General features: G+C 41.3%; 1 protein-coding gene across 1 annotated transcript; it reads left to right on the top strand.

Annotated features, from left to right (window-relative positions):
- Positions 1–934: 934 nt before the first annotated feature.
- On the top strand, positions 935–10,267 carry LOC139470329 (peptidoglycan-recognition protein SC2-like). Its single transcript, XM_071252700.1, has 6 exons — positions 935–994; positions 5,956–6,180; positions 6,966–7,023; positions 7,752–7,952; positions 8,321–8,434; positions 10,006–10,267. The coding sequence occupies exons 2-6, from the start codon at positions 5,971–5,973 to the stop codon at positions 10,203–10,205; spliced, it is 783 nt and encodes a 260-aa protein (XP_071108801.1). The 5' UTR covers positions 935–994; positions 5,956–5,970; the 3' UTR covers positions 10,206–10,267.
- Positions 10,268–12,441: the final 2,174 nt, after the last annotated feature.

Raw genomic sequence — 12,441 nt, forward strand, 5'->3', positions numbered from 1 at the left:
AGGAGCAATGACCCACTCCCATGGTTATGCTAGCATTTCAGCCACTCCTCGTATATAGTACGCCACAGGATAGATGCCCATATATATATGTGGGGATCCATTGAATACCTGACTTTTGTTTGTTTATATCATTAATTAATGTCAATCGTAATATTTTAAAATATGGTATGACTAAATAAAATATTTCCTATAACGACAGTAGGATGGCGTGTAAAAGATTTGTTTTTTTGTGCATGTTTGGTGTTTGTTTATTTGTTGTTTAACGCCAAACTCAGCAATATTCCAGCTATATGACGGGGGTAAATAATCGTGTCTGGACCAAACAATCCAGTGATTGACATCATGAGCATCGATCCACGCAATTGGGATCGATGACATGCATCAACCAAGTCAGCGAGCCTGACCATCCGGTCCCGTTATATATGTCCATTTTAACAATTCTCAGTGCTGATTAAAACGACATAACGTCACATCGCTTACTTGATAAGAACACATCCAGTTAGCCATTGTTATGGAAACACCACATTTTATACATTTTTAACCTCATTTTCTCTCTTAAAATGACACTGAGTAATGTCTAAAATAAACTACTCGAAACTGGGAATTACAGAGTATCTGCCCCTCGTGGAGGAATTCTTCAAGTTTCCGGAGTCTCGAGCTTACACCAGTTTATATATATATATATATATCTCGTGACAGGAAATCCTTAATCCCTCCTTGGGCGGTCGGGTAGCCTTGTGGTTAAAGAGTTCGCTCGTCTCGCCAAAGACCCGGGTTCGATTCCCGACATGGGTACAATGTGTGAAGCCCATTTCTGGTGTCCCCCGCCGTGATATTGCTGGAATATTGCTAAAAGCGGCGTAAAACCATGCTCACTCACTCACTTAATCCCTCCTACTTCGTAAGTTATTCTAGACATGTGACCAAAGCGGCTTTCCATAGCAATGTAGATAAGACCAAATACCTGTTCCGCTGACTTCGACGACGAAGGAAGGTAGGTTAGCATGGCGCTAGAAGTTATGTTCTTGTTTTGGTCTGTTTTATGTTGAAACAATTGGCTTTTCCTTCACACTCCACAAGACTGTATGACACTTGTATGCCAAGAGGGATGACTTTCCAACAGTCAACTCCCCCTCCATGTCGAGCAATATTCTAGCAGCTCCAGCCTTTGGTGTTTACATTTCGAAACTTTTGAGATACAATCGAGAATGCTCTTTCTCCCAAGATTTCAAAGAGCGTCATACGATTCTTGCTCAGAAGTAGTTAAGGTTACAACATTCAAGACGTCAGTAAAGCTTTGAAAAAGTGTTATGGTAGACACGTGGAGGACATTTTCAAATATGATATATCAGTGACAAATGTGATGTCCGATGCAATTCCCTTTTTTGACTTGTACCATGTGTTCCCGTGTTTTTTCGTGTGAACAGTTGACTTGCCTTTGCATGTGTTTGTGACGGGTGTCACCGATGGGGCAGATACGCTCACCTTTTCGCGACCATCTGGTATCATTACTATTTGATGGTGATTCATAAACACATGCTCATCATATAGTCGGAATTGTGCAATCGACTCTGCTTAATGCAGAGATATCTATTGGATATGGAAAGGGTTTTGTCGCTTTATTTAGATTTATGACATTAGACAGAAAAAATATCTCACCAGGGTTATAGTTTAAATAACATATATAATTAATTTCAGAATCAGATGACACTTCGCATGCACTTCTATATAATACTTGCGTGTCAGTGGTACATAACTATGAGTGAGTGAGTTGGGTTTAACGCCGTTTAACAGTATTCCAGTTATATCGTTGCGTGTCAGCTTAAAGTGGGAGGAAAGACCGAAGTGTTGCAGGTCTCAGACGTTTACCACATCGGTGAAACCAACACGCACGGGTATGGTGCTGACAAAAAAAATTAAACCTAGAAACATAATCGGGGCGAACCGGGAATCGAACCCTAAATCATAGGTTTCTGGCGTGCTAAAGGGACGCAAACCTGCACATCGAATCGCGGCGCCTTAGACAACTGGGTACATTGTATGTACATATCTTTTAAGGTCTGTGTCAAACGGGCGAAGAAATGCTGTGGCATATCTACACGTTGCTGTAACCAAATATAACCATATCAAGATTCGTATGACATGTTTTCAACTTTTTATGCCCAATTTTGTTTCCCATGGCTGTCGTAGAGAAGCATCATATTATAACATTTTGTAGGGTATCTTGAAGATGGCATATTTAAAAGTTTGACCCAGTATTTAATAACCTTTCAATAACTATTGATATACATGGGAAACCATCCGCATTCACCATATACCCTAGCGTTTTCTGTGCTAGATTTTACACCCAAGAATGTTTTACATGCATATATATGTATTTTCTCAATGACATTCTAATAACAATCAATAATGTTCTAAGCTCCAGATTTCTGATCCATAAACTAGAATCGGGCTTATGTTTGTATCAAATATTTTAAAGTAAACATCATATGTAATATTGTCCAGAATTTTAAGACTTTTTAATATGCCTTCTTTCTTTCTTGGCTTGCAATGAAATGTTATGTACATTCCCTGATAAGTTAATCTACTTCAACACACACGCCTAAGTATTCATAAAATGGAACAACTTCTACAGGCTTCCCTCTATAAAGCCATTTTTCATTTTAGGATAATTTATTTATGTTACCAACATTTTTAAAAACTACAACTTTTGTTTTATCCATATTTACAGTAGGTTTTGACGCGTCACAATAACTCTCTAAAGCTTTGCTTTTGCAAGCCAGGTATTGTGCTCGAGAACATGCCTATAGAAGAAGCAGAAATAATTTAATAGTTTCGGGGTGTAGTTGCATTCCATCAGTGCAATTATTTTGGATTTGATATGCTAATTCATTTATAAAAAAAGGAAAACAAGAAGGGACTTAATAGACACCTTTGTCGGACACCCATGCTACTTACAAAATTATCCGATATAGCGCGATTGTTCCAGACAAACACCTTCACATTTTTATATAGAGAACACAATAACTTTCCAATTTTGCTACTTAGCCCATGTCTTTGAAAGAGGGACCACAAGTTGACCCTTTGCACAGAGTCAAATGCTTTTGCAAAATCTACGAAGACAGCTTCTCTCGATCACTGATAGATATATTTGTATTATGGAATATTGGATAAAAACATTGTCAGTGGTGGAGTATCCCTTTCTAAAACCGGTTTGTGACTCACGTTATTTTACTGAATGTACAAAGGAGAGTTATGCCTCTATAATTATTAACATCGCTGGTTGCGCCCTGTTTGTGAAGAGGAACAATAATGCCAATTATCCAATGCTCTGGAAAATATGATCTCTCCAAATGGATATTAAAAAAATAGTTCCAAATATGGTATTAAAATATCTGAGGAATGTTTAAAAAACTCTGACATCACATTATCATTTCCAGATGCCTTATCCTCCTTAAGCCGGGATATTCTGTCAATAACTTTCTCTTTAGATATTGTACATTCAAGAATATTAGCTGTTACGCTGTCAACTTTATCTTCGTCGAATTTCATGTCAAGTAAATTGGCTTAATGGGACTGAAAACAATTCCTGGAAATGCTAAAACCAGGCTTGAATAGCAATGTCATTTTTGGTTTAATGGCTTTTAACGATGACCAAAATATTTTAGAATTTAAAGTTATTTAAACGTCTACATCGTTCTTTTTTAAGTAGCTGGTATTCGCTATCAAACCTCTGTTTATCATATTTATGGCCCTTATTAATTTTCTTCATATCAGATGCAGCTATGATAACAGCTTCAGTAATGTGCCCAATACTTTCGTCAACGTTAACAAATGCTACATCAACAGCCTTCTCCTGTACAGTAAACTACGTTTATAACGAACACGCTTATAACGAACTGACAGTTATAGCGAACTTACTTTTTTGTCCCGACTATTTGCTGTAGTTATGCTGTATATATGCCAACAACGAACTACGTTTATAACGAACTAAAATTAATGGTCCCTTTGAGTTCGTTATAACCGCAGTTTACTGTAAATCATGCGCAGTCCCAGCTTTGTTGAAAACTGTTCAGCCTTCTCTTCAATCATTACAATCATTGTTATGTGTATTGCGTGGCGTAGGATCAATTACTAGAAGCGTACGTAAACTAGTTGTGACAGGAAGGTGCGAGGACTCGGCACGAGACGGTATGTCAAAGCTATGGCACATATCAAACAACTCGGACGAGGCAATAACATAATCCACCACACTGGCACCCTTGTTTCCTATAAAAGTAAAATCTCCCACACACGCGTCTTGCCCGCACCTTCTATTCATAATATGCATATTTAGTATACTGCATAAATCTAGAAAACTTTAACCAAAATTATTCAAAGATAAATCCACAGAAAATATTTTTAAGCTGAAATTATCAAACAGAAATCCCCATACACTGGTATCATGTCCCTCGAGATATTCAAGGATATCATCTTCTACAAAATCAGATTCAGTGCTAGTTCTGGCATTCAAGTCTCCCTCAATCATCAAATAAACAACATCACAATGTGCTAGTATATCGAGTAAGTCATTTTGTAATATATGAATGCCATTTTTGCATTGTCTCAAAGGGTTTGTGTACCAAGTCGAACATTCAGGGTGAACATAAACACATGAATATAGCAAATCTTTTTAAAATCCAATTACGGTTTTATCTAACTGTCGTAAACTTTAGACCATTTTACACACTTAAAAATATGTTGTCTAACTAATATGGCAATACCTCTTGAAAGTCTACGAAATTTGGAAATCTTTTCAGCTTCTGTGATCCATAGCTTGAATCCTGGAAATATCAAACTTATGTCTATATCTTTCATCCATGTTTCTGTTATGCCGATGATGTCAAATGAGTTAAAATAATCGGTAAAGTCCTGATCAGTTTATTTAGAATTAAGTCCCGATACATTCCAGAAAACAAATGTTCTATTCTCAAGTTTACAATTATCGGCATCATCTGTCGTATCTACACGAGGCGTCCTACAATCACGCTCGGTCTCGTCGCAACCCCTAGTGGGTTGCTGGCCTGTCCCAGGCCTTAGAGCGAGATCTCAGTAGTCCTGTTCCTGTGTGTGAACCTCCCCGTCTACATATATGTCCCTGTGAGGGCGATGTTCTGATGTTCTGGCTGAACTCGATCACACACTGCCAATACTAATTTATAAAATTGGTACCGAGTTTAGAATATTAGAGATATATTTGTGTAAGGCCACATACAAGAAGTGTTTCTCATTAATTCCATATTTCAAACATCGCATGAAGACCAGTTTTTTTTCACACCATATTTTCTACTGCAAGATCTTGTTTTCAAACAGTGAATGACAGAAGACACACCCCTTTCCAAAAGTGTTGCTATCTCGGATACATCAACAAGACCAAAAAATAATATGAAAAAATATTACGAATATGACCACTTGTACCCGACGTATTAAAAGCTACACGTTTCCTGGACTGCCCTGAATGTATACAGCATGACCCAGTAAAGGAAAGATGCTTCTCATTGAAGACTAAAATTTAAAATGCTAAAAAATAGGAATTGCTGAATTTGGAACCGGGGAAAATAGAACTGACCCCCTTGGTTTCAGGTGACAAGCACCACAATGAGCAACATTTCTTTTCCTTTTTTTGGTCCTATATGAAAATATTTTAAGGCAAGTTGATGGGATGGTATCACTCTTACACTGGGTCACTCACTCACTCACTCACTCACCGCGGGTGAGTGATACCATCCCCGTGATAATACATACAAAATCTCTAGGATATTCTAACATCCTTCATCACTGTAAAGCTTACAATGATATAATAAAATGGAATTTATAGAGTAACACAATTGCTGAAATACTATTTGAGTGAGGAGTATCCGAGGAAGACATACATGTAAAACATTAATCAATAGTCTTTGTGGATCATTTCTACAGGTCTCCAGATTCGAGATGATGCTCAGTTTGATCACCGTTGGTCTCTTGGCAACGACTCTGCGTGGAGCCAGTGCTGCTCAGTGCGCATGCGCCACAGGAGATGTCCACGTCCGTTCGGGTGTGGGAACCAGCCATGCAGTCCTTGGCACGCTGATAAAGGGAAGCTGCACCAGCTATGAAGGCGACCAGAGCAGCGGTTGGGTGCATGTCAACTTCAACGGCCAGGTAGGTTCTGGATGTCATATTGTAAGTTAGTCCCCAGCCTCAGGCTTAATAACAAAAATGTAATTAGCCGTTGGAGGATCAAGAGGATCACTACACGATAGAAGGGGACCAATAGCTTGGAAGAGGGCCAATATGGGTTTGAAGAGGGCCAATATGGACTTTAAGAGGGCAAATAGGGGCTTCAAAAGGATCACTACACGATAGAAGGGGACCAATAAAGTTAGGAAGAGGGTAGGCATGGGTTTGAAGAGGGCCAATATGGACTTTAAGAGGGCAAATAGGGGCTTCAAGAGGATCACTATACGATTGAAGGGGACCAATAGTTTGGAAGAGGGCCAATATGGGTTTGAAGAGGGCCAGTACGGGCTTTAAGAGGGCAAATAGGGGCTTCAAGAGGATCACTACACGATAGAAGGGGACCAATAAAGATAGGAAGAGGGTCAGCATGGGTTTGAAGAAGGCCAGTACTTTTCTTGTTATCATACTTTTAGTAGTGGCGTTAGAGTGCTGTCATCATTCAGATCGTTACAAAAAATGGTCGTTGTTGAGCTCCTTGAATGATTTCGTAGGACTATGATGGACAATGAAATGTAGTTTATGTTTGTTTTTTTGTCGGCTTTGGGACAGGTTATCGGACTGTCATGTTGGCGCTTGGGGGTTTCCTCGGGATAGACTATCCTGCCTAGGGTCCTTCTACCAATACCAGTATGTAAACATCGATATGGATATTATGTCAGTATGTTCTTGATATTGATCTGTTCCAATGGGCGCCATCTTTGTTACAGAGCGGCTGGATCTCGGGACATTACGTCAACATTCAGAGTTGCTCGGGAGGTTCTTCCGGTAAACGTCTAACTCTTAATATCTATCCCCGCTATCTTGTTTAGCACTGTTAGTGAGTGAGTGAGTGAGTTGGGTTTAACGACGCTTTTAACAGTATTCCAGTCATATCGCGGCGTGTCAGCTTAATATTGGAGGAAAGCCCGGAGTGATGCAGGTCTCAGACGTTTACCACTTCGTTGCAACACACGAGCACGGGTATGGTGCTGACAAACCTAGAAACATAATCGGATTCGAACCCACAATCATAGGTTTCACAATCAAGGGACGCAACTCTGCACAGCGAATCGCGGCGCCTTAGACGACTGGGCCATCCGTGCCCCCTAGCACTGTTAGAAGACACAGTGATATTCAAATGCTGGACTGTTTCGTTTGCTCGGTTGACGCACTGGTGTCTAGATGACTTGGGGGATGCGAGAGCGGGACCTGTGAAGGAAGGGGGGAGGTAGAACATTGAAGGAGGGATGGCGGGATGGGGGGAAGGGAGGATCCCGGGAAGAAAGGTGCTTGGTACGGTCAGATTATGCACGGAGTTGAAGTCTTAAATGTTACTTGAATTTGTGCAGGAGGCTGTATGTCAAGTTTTCCAAGTAAGTTAATTTAACATCACGTTGCAACCAGTCGGATTCCATGCAAGTGTTTTGACACATGTGTTTTATAACAGTTTTTTATGATACCTTTTTGCATAGTACCATGTGGGTTATAAATAATATTAAGTCCTCTAAATACAGGGGGCACGAGCACCCACGCCGGGTGTCCTCACATTGTGACCAGATCCCAGTGGGGGGCAAGGGCACCTCATTCCATCAGCCACCTTGCCGGGGCTGTGAGATACGCCTTCATCCATCATGGAGAGAGTGGATCTTGCTCCAGTCAAAGCTCCTGCTCCGCCATTGTCAGGAGCTATCAGAACTACCATATGGACACCCACGGTGAGTGAGTGAGGGATCGAGTGGGTGAGTGAGTGAGTGGGTGCCGAGTGGGTGGGTGAGTGAGTGGGTGATCGAGTGGGTAGGTGAGTGAGTGGGTGGGTGGGTGAGTGGGTGAGTGAGTGGATGAATGACAAAGTACGTGACAAACTGAGTGAGTGATCGAGTGGGTGAGTGAGTGATCGAGTGGGTGAGTGAGTCAATCAGTTAGTTAGTCTGCGAGTAACTCATTGAGGGAAGTACTGAGGGAGAAAAAGATTCCATTGACGGTTACGCAGTAACCTATTTTCTAGATTTTACGAGGCAGAGACACTTTGCCGTTAGGCTGAACACGTTCATTGGGATGCATATCCTCTTTGTTGTTCTCACAGGCTGGAGCGACATTGGCTACAGCTTCCTGGTCGGCGAAGACGGCAACGCCTACGAAGGTCGTGGCTGGGACAGAATAGGTGCTCATACCCAGGGCTACAACAGTGTTGGTCTGGGTAAGTCAGTGATGGGGCAGGTTCACACCCGCGACTACAACAGTGTTGGTCTGGGTAAATTAGTGATGGGGCAGGTTCACACCAAGGGCTACAACAGTGTTGGTCTGGGTAAGTCAGTGATGGGGCAGGTTCACACCAAGAGCTACAACAGTGTTGGTATGGGTAAGTCAGTGATGGGGCAGGCTCACACCCAGGGCTACACCAGTGTTGGTCTGGGTAAGTCAGTGATGGGGCAGGTTCACACCCGCGACTACAACAGTGTTGGTCTGGGTAAGTCAGTGATGGGGCAGGTTCACACTAAGGGCTACAACAGTGTTGGCCTGGTTAGGTCAGTTATGGGGCAGGTTCACACCAAGGGCTACAACAGTGTTGGCATGGGTAGGTCAGTGATGGGGCGGGCTCACACCCAGGGCTACACCAGTGTTGGCCTGGGTAGGTCAGTGCTTGGACAGGGGCTCACACCTTGGCCCACAGTGATGTCGATGAACAAACGTGAAGATTTTTGGGCAGATTTGACATTGACATAACTGTTACGCGCCAATTCCCAAATTGAAACAATGTGTTAACCCAGACATCTGTTCGTAAAAGAACTTAGTGTGAACAAACAAACAACAAACAAGTGGTATATAATCAACAAATATCTAAAAAAAATTCAAGTTTACAAATCAATACAAATCACTGCACAGCAATTACAATGACAGTAAACAATAGAGTGGTAGTACAATATTCAATGGCAGTATATAATATGATGGCAGTAGTCAGTATCAATTATAGAATTTCAGTGGTGATAGCAAAAGTGATGGTAATCTATTGTCACCCAGCAAGGCAGTGAATCAGGGATGATGTGTGATCCTCACATGAAAGCTGGTTCCGATCTGATGAAATGCATGAGAGATACATAAACACGCTCTTGTTCCCTTATGTTGTCTAACCAGCTTCTAGAAACCTCCACATAGTGCCCTCGCAACATGGGTTCTCTCTCCATGTATCTATAACATACCATTACCCTCCGCGGTATACCGAACAGGAAGTTTTCACACCACGCTAGCATCTAAATATAGTAATTTCCTGACGACTGATCACTGTCCAAACACAATGCAATGAGCGTCAACCGAATCTCAACAGAAACAGCGGACCCAGTTACTATAATTGCTAAACAATAAAATACACTGCCATATAACGTAACCATTTGTAAAGTTATATGTCGGTCCATATTTTCTAGTGGCCCATACGTTATGTCATTACGGAGTTATCTCCCTTCGCATTCCACACACTTCCGTTTTCTTATGACGCTCGAGGTTTGTTGGTGTCCTTGCATTCGTTACGTTCTATGTTGTGTATGTATATAGATTGTATGAGATTGTGATGTAATTGTGTGACGTAGTGGGGCAGTTAGTTTGGGCTAACTGATGTGAGAGATGGCGTGTTACGGAGGGCTGAGCCGATTGTCTGTGTGAGTATGTTATTGTATGTTGGATCCGTTGATTGCACTGCATGCTTAAGTAAGTCGAATAATGATAACGTGTCTCATGTATACTTTCTACACATTATATGGTCTTTCATCTGTGTAGGTTTCTGCATGATTGGTAACTTCATGACGCACGTCCCCAACAGTGCGGCCCTCAACACCGTCAAGGCTCTCATTGCTTGCGGCGTCAGCATGGGCAAGATTCAGTCCAGCTACACCCTCAGAGGCCACCGCGACATGGGCAGCACCGACTGTCCCGGGACGGCACTCTACAACCTCATAAGAACGTGGCCCCACTATTGAAATATTAATTTAGTCATCATGACATGATGAAATGTTGAATAAACATGATTCCAGAGAGAATTTGACAATTTTTAAAAATTATTAATTGATCAGCTCTTAAACAAGACATTGTAGATTTCGGTTTGACTTATAGTGATACAGAGTCTGTAGATGTCCATGAATCGTCAATCCAGATGGTTTTGACCGATTAAGTTTATGTTTAATTGAACGTGACGAGCGAAGCTTCTAACACCTTGCTAATCCACCGCCCTGCTAAATAGTCAATAACGAGATGCGTCAACCAGTCAACCAGTCAACCGGTCAATCGGTTCAGTCATTATTGTACAAGTGTTGAATGAAAGCATGAACACGTGTAATGCATGGGATCTAGAAAAGGATTCGTTGAATGACATTGTTAAATGAGAATTGGGTCGTGAGAACCATTTGGAATTTTCACTGTCTATGAATACATTTCTTGATAATTTATGAATTTTGTTTGTCCCAATCCAAAGATCTACTTTGAGAATTATCACGTAAAATAGATTTTAAATTTAATTAATCAGAAGAAATTCGACTGAATTGTGTCCACATTCTGCAATGCAATTCATTGTATCATGATATCATCGCTTTCCAGGGTGACGTCATAACAGACTCACATACTCATTAAAACCTGCAAGTCTGAAACACATAATGCTAACACCCATATCTGATCGAATATTGTTCAAGTAAGTTTTAATTGAATAGTCCATGCTTGAAGAGCGAAATGATGTCAACCCTCCATCAACAGCTTTCCGCCTTACTGGGGAATGTCTGTCTTAGAACGAGTGAGCGAGCTGGGTTTAAGGAAGCATTGAACAGTATTGCAATTACATCACTACATGTCAACTTAAAACTGGACGCAAACACAACGTGATCCTGGTCTAAAATGGTCTAAAATGGATTCGAACCTTCGATCACAGGATCCTCGCACGGCTAAGGGACGTAAATCTGCACAACAAATTCCGGCGCCTTAGCTGATATTCAGCAGACGCCAAAATGCATTCTACCATGCCATTGACGAATGTTTAATTCGGATTGGTTAAAAAGAGTTTTCCTTTTATTTCCTTTTTGCTACGAAACATCCTTTTAAATAGATTAAGCCTTTTCACACAAAAAACGTGCGCATGAATACATCGATAGCCTACATATCGATTCATTAAAAAATGGCTGCCGATCCATCACCCATAGGAACTGTAAAACGTATCGATATTTCCTCTATCACACTGTGGGTGTCTTATACAAGCCACGTCTCTAATACATGCCGGGTCAACGGCCCTCGAGAAATTAATAGACGGCCCAGCGTCTAATAAAAGAAATACGACAGTTTGATATCAGATCTTTTAGGCGACGATATGATGTTCTAGGCCATCACCCTTACTACTTCGATAATAAAATTACAAAACTTTACAAAGTCATATCTTTTGCATACAAATGAAATACTTTATATAAAACTGTTTGGGACATGGTTGATGGCGAACAGACTTCATTTACCGCCAATGAAAGTAAAATGCAACATTATAAAAGAGTGTGTGATCGATATCCATTGCCATCTCCGTCAACCACCTACGTAAGGATTTGGCAGGGGTGGGTGTGTGTGTGTGTGTGTGTGTGTGTGTGTGTGTGTGGATTTGAAAGTCCATCAGAAAACACTACACTCTTCGAAAGGCCACGAAAACCATATCCCGACATCACTGAAGTCACAGCACAGACCCTTATCAAACTTGATGAATTAAGACGATCACACATTCAACCAGATATACTATTACAATCAATGATGATTACATTACAATCATATTTGAAACTCGTATATTGTGCATTTCAGGATATTTCACATGTCTCCAAACCACCCCCAATAACTCTAGTAACGGAAGTGTCTAAAGTGCCTTATGGGCCCTTTGACTACGCACAGCCCCATCTAGACTTAATCATTTCATTTACTCTCCCTCCCGGACCGCCTCCATGGTCTAGTGGTAGAGCGTCCGCCCGGAGAGCGGAAGGTCAGGGGTTCGATCCCCAGCCGCGTCATACCAAAAGACGTTAAAAGATGGTACTTGTTGTTACCCTGCCTGACGCTCGGCATAAAGGGGCTAAAACAAGGACTGGTCGGCTCGGAGTCAGTATACTGTGTCTGAGTGGGGTATTCATGTTAAACTGCGGCATGGTTTCTCAGTGTGCTAGCACTATAAATCGGCATAAGTCCGGACTAATACAAGCAGCC

The sequence above is a fragment of the Haliotis cracherodii genome, unplaced genomic scaffold (genome assembly GCF_022045235.1).
Source record: "Haliotis cracherodii isolate W230 unplaced genomic scaffold, xgHalCrac1.p SCAF_20, whole genome shotgun sequence".
NCBI lineage: Eukaryota > Metazoa > Mollusca > Gastropoda > Lepetellida > Haliotidae > Haliotis > Haliotis cracherodii.